Source organism: Piliocolobus tephrosceles, chromosome 8, assembly GCF_002776525.5.
Source record: "Piliocolobus tephrosceles isolate RC106 chromosome 8, ASM277652v3, whole genome shotgun sequence".
NCBI classification, from domain to species: Eukaryota; Metazoa; Chordata; class Mammalia; order Primates; family Cercopithecidae; genus Piliocolobus; species Piliocolobus tephrosceles.
Window position 1 is genome coordinate 118,888,915 of NC_045441.1, and position 18,550 is coordinate 118,907,464.

The 18,550-nt window shown below is 45.3% G+C and overlaps 1 protein-coding gene across 9 annotated transcripts in view; it reads left to right on the forward strand.

The window, feature by feature from the left end:
• The window catches only part of NRF1 (nuclear respiratory factor 1), a 151,402-nt gene extending 133,216 nt beyond the window's left edge, over positions 1 to 18,186 (forward strand). For 6 of the 9 annotated variants that reach the window (XM_023223412.1, XM_023223411.2, XM_023223413.1 and 3 more), the window contains 2 exons: positions 4,969 to 5,025; positions 16,129 to 18,180. In XM_023223412.1, the coding sequence (XP_023079180.1) occupies positions 4,969 to 5,025; positions 16,129 to 16,292 (221 nt within the window). In that variant the 3' untranslated portion in view covers positions 16,293 to 18,180. Of the gene's footprint in view, positions 1 to 4,968; positions 5,026 to 16,128 lie in introns of all 9 variants that reach the window. The other 3 variants (XM_023223418.1, XM_023223417.1, XM_023223419.1) reach the window with 1 other exon arrangement.
• Positions 18,187 to 18,550: the final 364 nt, after the last annotated feature.

The window sequence follows — 18,550 nt, forward strand, 5'->3', positions numbered from 1 at the left end:
GTGGCTATTTGAATTTCAATGCAAGTTAATTAAAATGAAATAAAATGTTAAAGGTAGTTTTTAGTCACAATCCTATTTCAAGTGCTGAATAGCCACATACGCCCTGAGATACTGAATTTTTAATTTAATTATAATTTATTCACATTTAAATGTGAACAGGCACATGTACCTAGTAGCCACATTAATGGACTGTGCAGATACAGAACATGTCCATCACTGAAGACAGTTCTATTGGGTAGTGCTGATCTAAGGGCTGTATCAATAACACTGCGCTCTTCTGGCAAGTTGTGCCCCCTCTGCACAGGGGAGGACAACACGAATACTTGATAAGCCTTGTCTTCCAGTGACCTCCTCAGCTCATAAACAGCATGGCTTTGCTTTAAAAAAAAAAAAATCTACCCATGTGACTGCAGTAATCCACAGCCAGTAAACAGCAGGGTGGGAGGGTTGCAAGGAGAGCTGATCTATTTTTAAGCACTGCAGAGTCCAAGCAGGAAAACCTGAGACCGGAGACAGTGGCGACACCGAGACTCACTTCCTAGTGAGTTTATTCATGACTCAGGCCACGTGCATATTTCCACTTGGATTCCTCACAAGTGCAAGTTTCTCTTCTAGGCTACAGGTATCTGCAGCCAGGTGCTCTAATGGATTTACAGTAGCCCGCCAAAAGATTAAACATCCAAAGCCTGATGGTCACAAGGCTGACAGGAGCCATGACTATTGGGTGAATTCCAGATTTCACAGTGAAACAGAGCTGCTGCTGAGAAATGGGAGCACAGAGATGTTCACTGGGGCTCTTGATTCTAGACACTCAAAGAGGGGTACAGTTCTCTGCCCCATGTGTGTTTCTCACCCAACCTTTTCATGGTGTTGAGGAGGGGAAGGGACAGCTCAGTGGTGATTCTTCACTTCTAAAATGTGTCCTCCCTCCCTGTCTTCATAATGACCTCCTGAAGTCCAGTGTGCCTTCCAAAATAGCTCTCGGGAAGAGGTAGCAGTTTTCCTGACTCCCCAGTCTCCCCCATCCTGGGAGATGTATTGATGGCACTAATTTGAGGGGTAGCAGAGACTATAATCCTACTCTCTTTACCGGCTGGGGCATCTGAGGCACGCAGTAACTGTTGACTACCACTGCTGCAACTGCTGTTACGATTATTACCATTATAATGATTAGTCATTCACACTGAATGGGAAGGGAAGTAACCTTCGGAGGTTCACTCTTCGTACTTCTGACACACATGCTTAGGACCGGGGCCAGTGAGTCTTCATTTGCAGAGAGGTGGTAGTGAATCTCCCACAAGGATCCCTACTTCAGGAATCCTGTGTTCCTGGTGGAAGTCCATCGTATCCCTCAGGCATACTGAGATTCTGTTTTCTAGAATCACTAGGGCTTTCCTGTCGCTCCTCAGGCATACCCCCCATAGCTGGAGGGATTTCCAGTTGCCAGGGTTCTTTGGTGCTTTTCTTTGCCTCCTGCAGAGATGCTGAGCTGTGGACACCTCCAGAAAGACCAGCACTGCCTCATGAGAGTATCTCCTGTTCCTCTTTGCAGGTTTAGGTTCCCTGTGTAGTCTGCACATCCAGAGGGGATGCGTCATTCTCTCTCTTTACCATTATAAACTGGGGTGGCCTCGGGCATTCACCATTTGTATGCCGGGAACTGCTAACCTAGGCTCTGCTATTTGAAGGCTTAAAGACTGCAGATCAAAAGTGGACATAGAGGGCCTTTACAATGAGATGATAGGCCACTAGCTGGCAGTCTCTATTCTTAGTGTTCATCTAAGCCATGACCATGTCCTTCAGATACAGCTTTTAGATACTTTTCATGTGAAAGACTGGGTGCCTCCAGTCAACGTGTCAGGGCCCCACAGGGAATTAGCACATGTTGTCAAGCCCCGTTGGCATACCTTCATGTACTCTGCTTTTCTGTACTTCAGTTCCGTAATTCATGTACTCTTTGGTCTGCCTGTCTTGGGTATTCTCAGCTTGGGGAAACTCAATGAGCCAGCACACCATCCTATGAACAGAACACCAATCTGAGCCAGGGACATTCCGAGCAGACAACTCAGGTCAGGGCTCCCGGACAGATTCCCAAGAAGGTCCCTGCCATCTGGCAGATGGATGCCACTGACTGTGGTCTCCTCTCCATCCACGGTGTCCTCAAGGCCAAGTTACATGCTTCTTTGTCTCATTCTCCTTCCCTTTAGGTCCGCAGATCTTTCCGAGTCTTTGTATGTAAAGGCAGATTTTGGTCTTAGATTATTCCAGCTCCTTATAAACCAAGACTGAATCTTGTGCCTGTCATTGTGAGCACTATTCTGTAAAGGAATTTTTTTTTTCTGGCATACCAAATCCAGAGCTGTAATCGGACAAGTTTAATTGGAGTCATTTCAATTGAGCATGTAAAAAGGGCATTAATCACCGTTCACACAGGAATCAGAATATCAGAACAGGAAAAATTCTTATAGAATAAAGTTTTTCAGGTTATTGGGTAAAGGGGACTTTCCTCTTTTTATTTAGACTTCCATTAGGATTTTGAAGGAATGTCAGTGTCCTGTTATTAACTCTAATAGCTTGTCCCTCGCAGCCAGGATGGTTTGGGGCCCTCTGGCTCTCAGGTTACCTGTGTAAATACAGGGATTCACTTGCCAGCACCCAGCTCTAACATTTGCTTAATAAAGAGCAAATGTGCAGAACCCAGCAGCAGCAGCAGCCTGGCAGAAGCAGTAATCTGAACAGGACAAACATGCTTCCTCTTTGTGCAATGCTCTTTCTCCATCCTTCTGCCAAGAGCAGGATATCAAATGAAGGGGAGGTTGTGGTTGGAGTCAGTGAAGTGAATGTCTAAGTGGCACCTGCTTCATTCAACAGATCTGCTTTCCAGGGGCCTCCCAGTACACATCTGCTCCTGACAAAGCCTCTTTTCTCCTCCTGTTGGTCAGACTGAGAGCAAAGGCCTGGCAAGGAGACATACTGGTTTTGCTTTGTCAGCACAATTGCCTGTGACATTATAATTACACCAAATCTTCATTATTAGAAAGGTCCCAGTTTAGAGATTTTCAGAGCCTAAATGGGATTTTCGAAGTGAAATTGATTTAAAAAAAAAAAAAAACTTTGCCATCATGAAGCCTAGCAATTGAATCTGAGAATCATTGAAGGAGTCGTCTAAATATGGAAACTGAGACATTGCTGTGAGGGAGACTACAAAGACCATGCTATCAGATTGGCTTGCTAGAGAGGCGTCCAGCAGTCTTCTGACTCCGCCCAGCCCAGCCTCTCCGTATTCCTGCAGCACTGTAACGTCCATCTACACTGCATTGCTTTCACATGCTGATAGTTTCTCATGCAGAGTCCTAGGGGGCTGGAGAGTATTAAAATAAGTTGATGAGGTATGGCAGTAAAGGAAAGAACCTGTGATTTAAATAAGGGAAATGCCAGAAAACTATATTTTAGGTAAATACAAAGCATCCAATTTAGATTGAGTTTCCATTTCAACAAAGGCAACCCTTAGAGTGTTACACAGTGTGAGTGTTTGTGTCTGTCGGAGGCATGTTTATGATACGCAGTTGGCACACTGGAAGCTCTGGAAAGGTTTTAGAGCTGTGCTCTGGCTATTTAAACTGTTTAAAACAGAATAAAATTTTAAAATAAGTTCTTCAGTCATGCTGGCCACATTTCAAGCGCTCTAGCCACCGTGTTGGACAGCACTCAAACAGAACGTGCCCATCATCACAGGAAGCTCTAGTGGACTGCACTGTTTGAGGTTGGTCTGAACCTCTTGAAATGCCTCGACTGCTGAAGGAAGCCTGGGAGTTTCTAGTGCAGTCTTGTTGGAAGGAAAAAATGAAATTTGCCTGAATGTTTCTGGAACAACTCCTTCCAGCCATGTTACCTAGACTGTGTTCTTGTTCAGCTTTTTGTATTTTTTCTTCCAAGGATTTCATGTCCTTTTCCCACCCCTACCCCTTGTTTTTTTTTTTTTTTTTTTTTTAAACCTGAATTATAAAAATGAGAAGGGAATTTAATTTTAGAAATGTCCACTTTCAGCTGACCTTCTCCTTGGCCTTCTCCTAATTAAGCTTTCACAGCCCTGCTGTTGGACCAGACAGTCCTTTTCTCATTAAACGGAACATCTTATTAAAACAAGAGGGCATGTGAACACTTGAGCCAAGAGTGTGCAAACGAATTGTGCATTGTGTGGACAATGCTGCTGGGCGTGGAACGCTGGGCTGCCAACACTTTCCATTTCCAGCAACTCCTGGGACCAAGGACAGGGCCTTTAATCTTGCTTCTTCCATTTGTCTGTGTCTAGTAGCTACTGCACAGTTGCTTTGACTCCTGGAGAAAGCCCACGTAAAATAACAACACTACTTCAAATTTAGACCGTGTCTTTTTTCTCAAGAACTTAAGTCATGTGAGCATGATGTTATTTATCCTCATAGTGGTCCTAAGATACAGAAGTGGCCTGTTGGTTTTGCAAATGTGAATATAGTCAACTCTTACTTGTTACCTACAGATTATCTGTCATGCAGATTACTCGTGACACATTTTAAATCCTTGGGCAATTTCTCTGAGCGAGCCAGTATAAGCCTGGACCATCTCCTCCGCCCCCGACCCAGCTGCTGGGTACTTAGGGAATACAAATTAGTTTTCATATTAGCTTAAAGAAGACATAATTAGGAAGGTAAGTGCTACAAGAAAATCACATCACAAATTCCAATGGCGAGGGGGAAATATGAGGGAAATGACCCCCTCTCCCTTCAACTGAACTAAAATCTGGTGGTCTAAGTGCACATTAGCACTTGGTGCTGGCATGCTTGCCGAAGGCTTTCCTCACGGGTGGAAGGAGCGAGGCTGTGCACCCTGCACCGGATGTGCATGGGAAGCTGCAGCGCCGCAGCGGGGCTGGTGGCCCATCTTGCCCGGTGCTTTTTTTTTTTTTTTTTAACAGTTCTGTGTTATTGTCAGGCCTCTTTATGGCAGATCGTGCAGGTCGCAAGTGGATCCTGACTGACAAAGCCACAGGTGGGTTCATCTTTGGGGAAAGAAGGAAGCAGCTGGAGGATAGAGTCACTGTGAGGCTGTCATTCCAGGCGCTGCTTCCTGCATGGATGGTGGGATTCCTCTTCTGTGCAGTCCCCCTCACTCGGTCACCTGATCGTTTTAGTAACCATTGATTATCGGATTTTTCTAGTGTTAAATGTTTCCTTTGCATTGATTAGCTGGAATTCTTTTTTTTTTAAGAGACAGGGTCTTACTACATTGCCCAGACTGGAGTGCAGTGGCTGTTCCCAGACACGATGATGGCGCACTACAGCTTCGAACTCCTGGCCTCAAGTGATCCTCCCACCTCTAGTTGGGATTCTTTATGTATAAAGAACTTGTCCCCATTAACAATTTGGCTATGCTAAGTACAGTTCAGACAGGAAAAGCAGGAGAGAAATTTGATGAAGTTTATCGGGATAGATTTCTCTCCATCTGACTCTAAAGCCCCATTACTGTCTATTTCCACTTACTGATCTGCTTTTTTCAGGTGTCTCACTGCCCAGAGCAAATTTAATTCTGCCCTTTATGTGCTCTTAAAAAGTTTTAGTTTTTCTGTGGCTTTTTCCTAAATGGTGCTCTACAGAGTATGCTGAGTGAGGGGATGAAAAGTCACGAGTACATCTTTGGAAGCTTCCTTGCCTCAGTGTATCCCTGCTCAGATAGAAGAGGCAGGGGCTGGATGACAGGCACATGGGAGTTCGCTGTATTCCTCCCTCTCCTGGTACCTATTTGACATTTTCCATCATAAAAAGTTTGAAAAAAAAAGAAAAAGTTTGAAAATAATAATAACAGAAAAATAAACAAATCTCCCTTCCTAACTCTGAGTAACTCCTGATTGGACCTGCTGTTCATTTCTGCACCTGACTGTTGCAGGCTCCTGGTGACCTTCTTCTTCTTCTCTTTGTCATCTGGGTTCCACTTTCCATTTTAAAATATTGGTGCACTCTGCATCTCTATCCTCTGGCACACACACCTCCACCTGAGTGTTGTTCCCACCCTTCTTCCTAGTGATTTCTTCTGGGAATTTACCGGGTACCCCTTGCCCTTCTCTGTAGTCAGATCAGATGTCCTCCAGAGCAGGGGTCTCCAACCCCTGGCACCACAGGAAGTGGGTGGCAGGTGAGCGAGCATCACCACCTGAGCTCCACCTGTCAGATCGGTAGCGGCATCAGATCCTCATAGGAGCACGAACCCCATTGTGAACTGATGATCTGAGGTGAAACAGTTTCATCCCCAAACCATCTCCTTCAAACCCCCCATCCATGGAAATACTGTCTTCCACAAAACTAGTCTGTGGTGCCAGAAATGCTCGGGACCGCTGCTGCAGAGCACATGCATATTCCACAAGCTCTAGCAGAACGCCTTCTCTCCTGCCGTCTTCAGTTTAAAGCCTTCTTGGCAGGGTCAACAGGCCTTGCAGTTAGCTTGTTCATGCCCACATTGGGAGCTCAATTGTCAAGATAATAAACCATGGTGGTTCTGAATACTGAAACACAGAACCCTGATTTCATAATGCTCCTGGGCATCTCTAGTAATTTCAAAAGGCAATCATGATATTGTATCTCCAAAATAGGTTTTGAGATATATTTACTAATAAAGTAAAAATGAATTCAGTTTTAGTATTTGGCCTGTGGGATGCGGGGCATGAAAAGCTTCCTGGTGGTCTGCAAAATCAGGCAAAAGATAGAGTGACCCGGTCTCAACCAGAGTCTCTCCTTTGAATGTTATTCCAGAAAGCAGTTTCTCTGAGTCTTGAGATGGTCCAGCAAGACAGAAGAAAACACTGGGTGCTGAAAAGCACCCTGTGCACCAAGGCACCTGTGAGGCTGCTCTTGGCTTCATGAGCATATTCCGTATTTGCCAGATGTAAGACATATTTTAATCCATAAATCCTCCAAATGTACCCAAAAGCCTTGGACTTAGGAAACGCGGAAAAGGGAGATTAAATGTCCCAGAAGGAGCTAATAGAACAGAAACAGAACCACTGGGAAAGAAATGCTTTTTCTCTTCCCCGCTTGCCCTACTATCATGAGGTTACTTGGACCTCCTTTTTGTTTGATATTGACGTTCTCTTCATGACTTTCCTCTTCTTGCCCTACATATGTCCTCTTCCTTCTAGTCCTTGGTATTCTCAGCCTAACTGATGTCTGCCTGCTAGACGAGCTTCTTTACTGATTTCCTGTTATCTTCTTCCACTTCTATACTGGCACATACCATGCCTGTTTTTCTTCATAGAGTGGCTTTCCTTAGACGTCAGCCACTGATGTAAATATTTTTCCAGGCCTGTAAATGGAAGAATTTTTAAAGGACTTCCTTCCTGCCTGTCACCCCTAGAAACACCTATAGATACCCTTGCTGGCTCCTTAAAGACTCAAGCAATATAATCCGTAATTTCATTTCTTACTCATGTATTCCCTCCTTTCTAATCATGGTCCCGGTTCCCATTTGGGCCAGTATTTCCTTGATGTACATAGTTAGCGTTCATGTTCATAAACTAAAGAAGGCATTACATAATGTAAATTTTCCTTTGGGTTTTAAGAATTACTTCTCTTCCACCAACTGTCATGTTTATTATTTGTTTAGCTCTCTCTTTTTCTCTGAACAGCCATCAATATTTTTCTCCCAACTAAAGATATTTCCATGACCAACTTGGAAGGCCTTCGGGCTGAAAGATTCAGTTACAGCAAACAACAATTCCCAAAGGTTTCCCAGACTGTGAGGGCAAATGAAAGGCCCATTCTTCCTCAGGCTGTCTGTCCTGCTCTATCTTGTCGTGGGGTGAGGGGAGGAGGGCCTGCTATGGTGCTGGATAACTTCGACAGCCCTGCAGTCCTGTGCTCTGCTAGGCTAAAGCCTGTTAGTTTCTGGAAGACTTCAGAAACGTATCAGGGTGATGACATCACATCATACTGCCCTGATCGTGTTTTTCACATTCTTAATATTGAGGAGTGGTTTCGCCTGGTTGCTTATTGACAAATGCACTCGATTAGCAACTGCTTCATCTACGTCATGTGCAGTGCCAGTTCTGACCATCGCTGTGTTTCAGAAGGGAAGCCGCCTGCCAGTCCATCTGCCCTGATTTCATGGCTTTTATCTTTAATCTTTGCATCTTTGAAGGCCTTTGGCGAATGATGTGCTTCCTGGCAGGAGAAAATCACTGCTGAAAGGAGACCTGTGTTGTCTCTGCTTTTCTTTCTGTTTCCCGAGAGCTTTAGTCTAACATCTGTGACCCCAGCCAGACTTCATCAAACTTCATACTCAGAGTCATCTTTCAAAAGCAGTGGCATTTATTATATACCTACTATGTGCCAAGCACTGTAATAGATTTTAATGTGTCATCCCATCTAGTTCAGCAGCCCTGTAAGATGAGTGATCACCATTTTACATATGAGGAAACAGGCTCATAAGCCATTGAACAGCAGAACCAAGATTCAGATGTAGGTCTTTCTGACTGCGAAGCCTTTAATGGAAACAAACAGCCTACTTTTTCTCACATAAAATGCACCTGATCTACAGCACCATGAGAATGTGGTTGTGGAGAAAATTCGACTTCATTCTGGATCACAGTAAAAGGCCTTAAAGCTGTTCAGTCTGTGGAGGGTTCTGAAAATCTTTTGAAGAGTATGATCAATGATTCATTTTCATATCGTATTCAATTATTGAGCACCTACTGTGTTCAAGTTGCTCAGCATTAAAAGACAGTCCTCGGCCGGGCGCAGTGGCTCACACCTATAATCCCAGCACTTCAGGAGGCCAAGGCAGGTGAATCACCAGGTCAGGAGTTCGAGACCAGCCTGACCAACACGGTGAAACCCTGTCTCTACTAAAAATACAAAAATTAGCTGGGCCTGGTGGCAGGCACTTGTAATCCCAGCTACTCAGGAGGCTGAGGCAGGAGAATCTCTTGAACCTGGGAGGCAGAGGTTGCAATGAGTTGAGATCATGCTACTGTACTCCAGCCTGGGCAACAGAGCAAGACTCCGTCTCAAAAAAAAAAAAAAAAAAAAAAAACAGTCCTGCCAACAATGCAAGCATGCAGATACATAAAAAGAAAAGCAGCAACTCCTTGGGAACAGGTCAGCACATACCTGGGCCAAATGAATAGTGGCGGCAATAAAGTCACAGGAGGGAGAAACCAGGTGGGCTGTCCCCTCAGAGGCAACCCCATGAACCATGTGGAAACTGCCAGAAGAACTGGCCTGAGACTGGCAGGGCCTCATTCCAGACAGAGGGGCCTGCCTGAGGAAGTTCACATGGCATCCAGGGGACACATGTGATTGTAATGAGGGGATAGAGTACAGTGCTTGCGGGAAAGGCTACGTAAACTCCTTCAACTATTAGCTATTTGGACTTTATTTTCCTGATCGGAGAAAGCAAAGTAATTTTTTTATGGGATTGCTTTTGCCAAACAATATTTTAAGATGTTAACCATGATATATATACTTATTCATCCAATAATATTGAATAATGAAAGAAGTTAGCCTTGGGAAAAATAAATTCCCTCAAATAAAATAAATTCCAATTCCACATATACATGCACATATGTGTATGTGTGTAAATTCCATTACAAATAGGCAAGTGATAAAACTCATTGCCCCAGGAGAGATCTGGAAGAGTAGATTGGCTCATGAATGATAAATCCAGCGTGTGCAAGGCTGTGACCCTAACCTTTAAAGCAACTCTCATTGGCGCCCATGGTCTACCACAGTGCTCCCCTGGTGCCACCATCAGAGACAGACCACTGTAAAACCTCATGGTCCCTTGTTTTGCAGCGTGCAAGGCCAGGCTTATGAGTAGATGTCATAATCTGCCACCCATGTAATGTGATTTGAGAGGCATCACTTTGTATGGAAGTCTTAAAAGATCCCTCTGGCAAGGGCTAAAGTGGGTGATTACAAAGGAAGGCAAGAGATGGTAGTGTTTATCCAGGGAGGCAGGAGGAAAAGTGTTGAATTTGGGGTCTGTATTTGAAGGGAGAGAATCAGCTGGTGGGTTGAATGTGAAGTCAAGGATGACTTCAGAGCTTTTGGCCTGAGCAACTAGAAGAATGTTATTGCCATTTATTTGGGAAGAGTGGAGACTTGGGAAAAGCATGTTTCCCCATTTTGGCTCAAGAATGATATTCATTAAAAAAAAAAAAATAGAGCCATGTCAGGCCTCATTGTCCTTGACAGGGAAACGTGGTCCTGCAGCCAGTTCTTCCAGAGATTTGGGTTTGACTGCTGCTTGATGAGGAAATCTTTCTGTTGGCACCTGAACTTTCCGAGTCACCTTTGACCTTTTTTCCATTTTGACCAATTCTATAAACTTGAATTCTATAAACTATGAAGCTTGAGAAGAAAAACAGCAGGGGGCCCAAAGAGGACAGTCCTCTCCCTTCTGGGTCCTTCCTGGCCCTGGTGTTGAGTGTTAAGGACATTCTAATATATGGAAAAACTCCCAAATCAAAGGCCAGGGCCCCTGACTTTACCATCAACTCAGTCATTTGGGGAACAAAATCAGCCCTCCTTTGATCTCTGTGTTGAGGGTTTTTGTTTTTTTTTTTTTTTTGAGACGGAGTCTCGCTCTGTCGCCCAGGCTGGAGTGCAGTGGCGTGATCTCGGCTCACTGCAAGCTCCGCCCCCCGGGTTCGCGCCATTCTCCTGCCTCAGCCTCCCGAGTAGCTGGGGCTACAGGCTCCCGACACCACGCCCGGCTAGTTTTTCTTTTGTATTTTTTAGTAGAGACAGGGTTTCACCGTGTTAGCCAGGATAGTCTCGATCTCCTGACCTCGTGATCCGCCCGTCTCGGCCTCCCAAAGTGCTGGGATTACAGGCTTGAGCCACCACGCCCGGCCGAGGGTTTTTTTTTTTTTTTTAAATAAAATTTTTATGTTTACTTTTGAGTTCAAAAAAAAAAAGACGGGTTGTATTTATTAAACTGAGTGAACTCTAAGGTTGTATGTAGCCCTGAAATACTAAAATCTTTAGGATGTTAGAAGTATGTGCCTTTATGATGAGCCCCGTGGTTCTGGCTCTGACTCGTGAAAAGGAAGGAGCCCTGCCCTGTGACTTCTCGAGGGTCTCAGCAGACGTCAAGTGACATGCAGCGGGGGTGAGAGGGCTCGGAAAGGGCCTGTACTGAGGCCAAGGGTCTCATTACCAGGACTCTACAGGGGCCCTGTGAGAAAGAAAAAGGAGTGCTTCCACCCCTTAAAGTAGAACACGAAGGGCTTCCTGTTGCTTAATCAATCGAAATGACCCAGAATACAAGCTTGGATTAACATGCGCCTCTAGATTAGGGCTAATCAGGGACAGGCTGAGCAGATGCGGGGACAGTCCCAGCCTGATTACTGTACCTCAGCATTTAATCATCTCTCTTCCAAGGGCAGCTGCCCGACTTAGTGCACGCTGGGCTTCCAGGCCTCCAGCCCCTCCCCCTTTCCCTTGCCAGGGACATGAAGGCTGCTAGGTCAGAGACACTGAGGCGATTTAATCTAATCCCATGTCAAAATGGCTGTGTGAGAGAGAGAGAGGTCTTAAAATCCCTACAGTGGGATGGTCATGCATTTATTTAAGGTGGCAGTAGACAGAAACTATGTAGAAAATAGCGGAATTGGGGTTCCAAGGCATGCAAGTTTATGAAATGACTCCCATTAGGGCCTCCCTCTCCTGGGCTTCTAAGGTGTGTGGCTGTCCTCACCAGTTACTCATCGCTGGGAGCTTTGGGTAGGGACCATTTCCTCACCCAGGTGTGGCCAAATGTGCTGCTTCCCTGTCTAGGGTGGAGTACAGAAGATGGAATCTTTCAAAACCAGCTTTATTTGGATGAGTCTTGAATGCAGTATTTTTTAAGTTGCTTTTTTTCTTGGCTGGAAGCTCTTGTTCCAAAACAGCCTCATCACCCTAAGGCTCACCCACCTTAATCACGCAATGCCTAGAAGGGACACATGTTAAATCTTAGAAGGCAGGTTTCATTCATGGTAGTAGAAAACATTCCAGCACCTGCTGACTGCTGGCCACTCAAAGATGGAGACTTAATCCCACCCTTACGGAATCTGCAGTCTCCTTGGGGACAAGACATGCAAGCAGTGAGGATGAATGAGGCCACTGCCTCCAAGGAGCCTGTACAGAGAGCCGAGGAGGAGCATCGGAGGAGAGGACCCAAGATGGGGGGGAGAGAGGCTGGGGCTAGCTCTCGGAGGAAGGGGAGGAGCCCCCTCCAGGCAGAAGGCATGGAGGTGTGTGCTTGGAGAACCTCAGTCAAGTTGTTCATCTGGCTGGCATGTGAAGTGAGTGGGGATTAGTGGATAACCAGGCTTAACTGAACAACAGTGGCCGACGTGAAGAGTTTAAATACCTGCAAAGGGGTTTGGACTTGATATCCCGTGAGCCACCAGAAACCACTGAAGAATTGTGAAGGAGAACAGCAAGATCAGGTCAGATATTCAGAAGATCATTCTGATGATGGCAGTATCAGCCAATAGATAAGATTTTTGCATTAGAACCTTGCTTCATTTTATTCTGGGGACAATCTTCCATGATACTATAAAAACTATTTTACCAACTGGGCATGGGCCCACATCACAGGAAACGCAAACACATCACAGCCAGGGTGAAAGAAATTCAACTTTGACAATTCTTTTAGTTTCTGTTCACACCAGCCCTAACCCAGATGGTTGCTCAGTTAGAAACGATCTCCCTGCACACTGTAGTCACTGCGTTTGCACAGCAGGGGACTGGTTCCCCAGGCCTGGAGCTTTTGGAACTGAATGGAGCCCAGAGGCAAGAGCAGTGAAATGAAGCTGACCTTTGCTTCTGGTTTTGCTTGCTACTTGCCAGCAGGTGGGTTCCCTGGAGGAGTACACAGGTGTCTTGGCTTTGCCACTGGGCATTTTGGGTGATTTCGTTAACTTTGCCTGTTTGACCAGAGGAGACCATGATCATGATACACTGGGAGGAGGCAGGGGACTGACGAGGTTGTACGGTCTTCACATATATATACTCAGGCCCATGCCTTGAATCTAGACGCTGGGGAGAGGGCCCAGCTGCACACTGGTTGAGGCCAGCAGTACATGGCCCTTGAGGCTATGCTGATAGCAACTTGTGGCACACTTCATACTTCATACTGTGAGGAACATGAAATAAGACAGAGCCAGGCCTGATCTTGAAAGAACCCTCTGTCAAGTGGGAAGGCCTGTTGCAGACATGCATCAACTGGCCCAGCCGGCTTATCCATGGCTGTCCCTGGGCCTCCTGAGAATCCAGAGGAGGCTGTTCCAGCATTGATGAGGCTGGGACGGGGCAGGTTCCACAAGGAGGGAAAGCTGACCCCAGTGTAAAGGGAAGGAGTGTGGGATAAGTCTATCTCACGAATAACCTGAGCAAAGGCCCAAAAGAGTGTGGCTGATAGATTGGGGGAACTGAGAGTAGTCTGGGGGTGGGGGGCACCTAGAGCACAGGGCACCTGTGAGTGAGGGAGATGAGACTGGAAAGATGGACCAGGGCAAATCATGAGGGGCCTTGAAGACCATGCTAAATCATTTGAGCTTTATTATAAGCTTTGGAAACCTTTTTAAAACCATGGAATTTAAATGTTTGAGATGAGGGGAGTAACACATTATGGAAAGATAATTTGGCTGGGTGTGGTGGCTCATGCCTGCAATCCTAGCACTTTGGAAAGCTGAGGTAGGAGGATCACTTGAGCTCAGGAGTTCGAGACCAACCTGGGCAACACAGTGAGACCTTGTCACTATTTTTTAAAAATTTTTTAAATAATAATAAAGATAATTTGAGTGACTGGGAAGGGGTGAACTGAAAGAGGGACTGATTAAAGATAGTTAAGAGCCATTTGCAAAGGTTTAGTTGAAAGAAATTGAAGCCCACAGTTTTGTAGGCCAAGGCCTGGCCCTTCAGCCTGCTTTCCCCTGTGCCCATGTGCACATAGAGGCTGGCCTCTCTCCTCCTCCTCTCAGGCCTGCATTGCAAGTGTGGGGGCGACTGGCCACGTCTTCCATTTGTGTGAGGGCACACCAGAGGAGCCAGGGTTTCTAGTGATCTGTCACCCGAACAGCAAGTCTCACTTCATGAAGTCTCATTGCATCGTCGAATGCTTACCCCTTACAAGCCCTAAACTGGCAGAACTTGCTCCTAGAAAACAGTTACATACAATTTAACATTGGGAAAAGAAAATCTTATATTTGATTTTTTGCCTTAGAAAATATTTTGACAAGCCTTTTTTAAATTAATTTTTATCTTCATCAAAGTAGCCTATGATTTAAATGTCAAAAAGAACTAAAAGGGGCCTCTCTGGGTCAGTTTTTCAATACAGTGGGTGAACCTCAGAGGCCCAGTCAGCAAAGGTCTTTAGGTCTAGATGTTGGGGTTGGTCTAATCAATTAAATTCAGACTTCCCACTCATTCTCATTTTTGGCCTCATCTCTTTCTGCAGTAGCTAGGCCTCTATGTCCTGAGCCCTGTGTGAGCATAGGAGTTGCCCCTTCCACTGCTCTAATAAATTAGAACCATTTCACATTTGCTTTGCATCTTCCAAAAAAATGCTGACATCCCTCATTTATATCCTTTTTTCCTCATTCACTGTAATTGTAGCTTCAGAAGGAAGAGAGATTGATGTATAGATTAGTTACTGCTTTACTTACTGGGAATCCTTTTTTTAAATATATTAAGTTATCAGCTTTCCCTTTTTAGGCCAGACTACCTTTATGGAGGTTATGTGCTTCTTCCTTTAAGCCATCCTTTCTACTCTGAAATAATAGTGATATTAGGGAGTAGATGGGGTCTTTTTTTTTTTTTTAAGTTGACACCAAAATGTGTTTTTGCATTTTACTGGTGTGTGAAATCTAACACTCAGGAAACAAGTGACCTAGGCTTTAAAAATAAATAAATTAATAAATAAGCTTGACTATGAAGGAAGGCACATAGATGGAGCAGTGGCCAGAAGACAGGATAGGAGAGGGACAAGTTTTTTTCTTTTCAGGCTGAGAGAGACTTGAGCATAGGCAGAAAGAGGGTTGAAAAAGGCAGTGTAGCCAAATATCAAGGAAAAGTAATGGTGGCCTTTTCTGAGAGGGAGAAGACAGGCCGGGGACATTTCACACCTGACAGGCCTGTGCTTCCTAGATGCGGAGGCAGGCAGGGCCCTTTCACGGCAAGCTGGGGAGGCCCTACCCTAAGGCATGTTTTCAGAATTCCTCCAAACTTTTCTTTCCTGATAGTCTGTTTTTAAAAAATTAAAATGGCCAGGCTTGGTGGTTCGCACCTATAATCCCAGCTATTCAGGAGGCCAAGATGGGAGGATCGCTTGAGGCCACGAGTTCAAGAGCAGCCTGGGCAACATAGCAAGACTCCATCTCAAAAAAAAAAAAAATTGTATTAGCCAGGCATGGTGGCACATGCCTGTGGTTCCAGCTACTCAGGAGACCGAGGTGAGAGGATCACTTGAATCCAGGAGTTCAAGGCTGCAGTGACCTGTGGTCACGCCAACTGTCCTCCAGCCGAGGCTCCAGAGCCAGACCCTGTCTCTTTAAAAAATAAAAATAAAAAATAAAAGTTAAAATGGAAAAAAAGTTGATTTCATAGAAGTAGAGAGTAGAATAATAGTTATTCTACTATTATTGGGGAATGGTTGGGGACGGGGGCAGGCGAGGTTGGCCAGCAGGTGCAAAGGAAGAATAAAAGTTCTGGTGTTCAGTTACACAGTAGGGTGACTGTAGTGAGTAACAATGAGGTCTATAGTTCAAGACAGCTAGATTTTGAATGTTGTCACCAGAATGAAAGATAAATCTTTAAAGAGATTGGTAATTATCTCGATTTGATTATTCTACAATGTATACATGCATTGAAACATCACATTGTACCCCATAAACATGAATAGTTATTATATATCAATTATAAATCTTAAAAATTAATGAAAAAAATTTTAATGGGTGGGAAAGAGATGTCTTTGTGCCTGGGCCATGGGTATGTGATCACTTGGGGTTGGTGACCACAGTACCTCAAAGGCAAGAGCTGGGTGCCCCCGTTGAGCCAGCATCCGGGAACTTGAGCCTGAGCCCCGCTAACGGTCTTCTCTTTGTCTCTCCAGGCCTGGTCCAGATCCCTGTGAGCATGTACCAGACTGTGGTGACCAGCCTCGCCCAGGGCAACGGACCAGTGCAGGTGGCCATGGCTCCTGTGACCACCAGGATATCAGACAGCGCAGTCACCATGGACGGCCAAGCTGTGGAGGTGGTGACATTGGAACAGTGACATACAGCCATATTATGGCATCGTTTTCTAGTCTACTTCAAAATTTTTTACACGTTTGCAGAGGTGCAATCAAATGGAATTAAGTCTCTCGACTTTGGAAGAAAAGTTTTGTTAACCTTTTTTTTTAAAAAAGGAAGAAAGGCAGCGGATTTTGGAATTGCATTTTTTAAAGCACCACTCTTGATTTTCTGGGATTGGTGGAGTAAGAAACTGCGTTGTCAATTTCACTGTCCCAAAAAAGCCAAATTGTGGCAGGACTTCTTTCTGCGGAAATGTGTGTGTGTGTGTGAGTGTGAATATATGTATATGTGTACATATGGACATGCACATTTACATATATATAAAGTATCTATATACATATATATATATATGTATGAAACCCGCATGGAATTATCTGTATGAAATCAAGGTGAGCTGTGGAAACAATAATTCACCCCGTTTAGTGGGTGGTAGGGTACGTGGCCAGACACAGTCACCCAGTTTTTGTTCATACCAGGGTCATGCGTTGAGCTACTGACAAACTCAGGCGGAGGTGACCATGCCCTTCACCAAAGCTGCCTCCCAGTGGCCACACAGAACTCTCCCTGCTGGACTCACCTGAGGAGAGAGGCTCCAGCATGGGGTGGGTCAGAGATGTGTTTGCAAGGTCCAGGGGCTGCGTGGTCTGCCAGCTGAGACGCTCCTCGGGCCGGCCCAGGTGCTGACCTTGCCACAGGCAGATGAATGTCTCGAAAGCTCCCGGGCCTCAGCCTCCCATCTCCTCTCCTTCCCAGGAATCCTTCTTGATCTCATGACTATTAAAATGTTGCTCTGGTTTTAAGGTCAGTCCTGAATTGCTCGTATATATGAACTGAAGGTAACAGAAGTATTAGGGGTTTGAGGAGTGCGTGCGTGTAAGTGTGCTTGTGTGTGTGCGTGCATGGTAGGGGAGAGGATGGGAAGGGGGTTGGAGGGGTTGGAAGGGAAAGGAAGGAAAGGAAAATCTTCCTAGACCAGGATACACCTGTGGGAGCAATTTTCTCTAGCTGTCCGTAGCTTCACAGAGGAGGCGCTGGAACGAACAGGAAGGGACACCTGGTCTGTGGCCACAGCACCCTGAACGTCCACGATCTTGTGTGACCTTGGAAGCTAAGCTTGGTTGGGCCTGGTCGGTACACGGAAGGGAAGAAGGGACACCTGGCCGCAGAAAACGGCTGAGGGTGTTTGCTGTGTTCCTGGATCAGGCCCTGCTTCAGAAGGGACTCCTGGAGGCCCGTATTCCTGGATGCAGCCTGGTGGCCCAGGCTGGGAGCAGCTTGCCTCTTCGGAGGTGTTGACTGACTGGGTGTTCTTGATAACCGTAAACTCTGTCTTTCTCAGCTGCCAGCCCTGAGTCTCCCGCGGCTGAATTCACCTGACTTTTCGACAGGTCAAATCTCTGCTCCTTGAGTACAGGAACAGCTCCTCCTCCCTCCTCCCAGCTCTCCCCATGTGTGTGATAGTGTATTTAATGTGTTTTTTTAATGCGACATTAAAAGATTCTCCACGTCTTGCTCAACCTTTGAGAGAAGTTTCAGATTCTTGTATTTGCTTGTTTTATATAAAACTATCTAATGTTCTTTATATGTTCTTTTCTGTACGTAATGGGGGGAGGGGAGGGAAATTTACATATAAATAGTCCTAGTTCTACAATTTGTTATTTTTTTAATTATTATTTTTTATCGTCATTGTGAAGTTGTCCAGGGACTTTAAAGTCCATGTTCCTTTGTGGTGAAATAACCTCCAAATAGTTTGAGAAGTTGCCAAGACGAAGAAAAAAGCAAAACCCCAGTAGCAGAGCATGGATTCTGTGTTGTTTCCCCTTCTGTCTTTGACTGCCTCATTCAATAAATAGTTCAAAATGTGGCAACAGGAAGTGGAATTGTTCATCTCTATAGGAGCACTTGGCTTCTTAGGCAAAAGGAACTCCATCGTGGGGCAGCTTGTTCTGCTTTCTAAAATGTAGTCCTACTTGAGATCAGTGGTCTCCGATCTATGCCGCTCCGACGCTGGGGACCTCCGTAAAGAAGACACTGAAGATTGCCCAGAGCCCCCGCGAGCCTCATCACCAGACCAGCTCTATTTCATACATTTCATATATAACTTGTTTTCTTACACTGATGTTCTGGGAGAAAAATCTAATTTAAAAAATCCTAGGCCAGGCGTGGTGACTCACACCTGTAATCCCAGCACTTTGTGAGGCCAAGGTGAGTGGATCACTTAAGGTCAGGAGTTCCAGA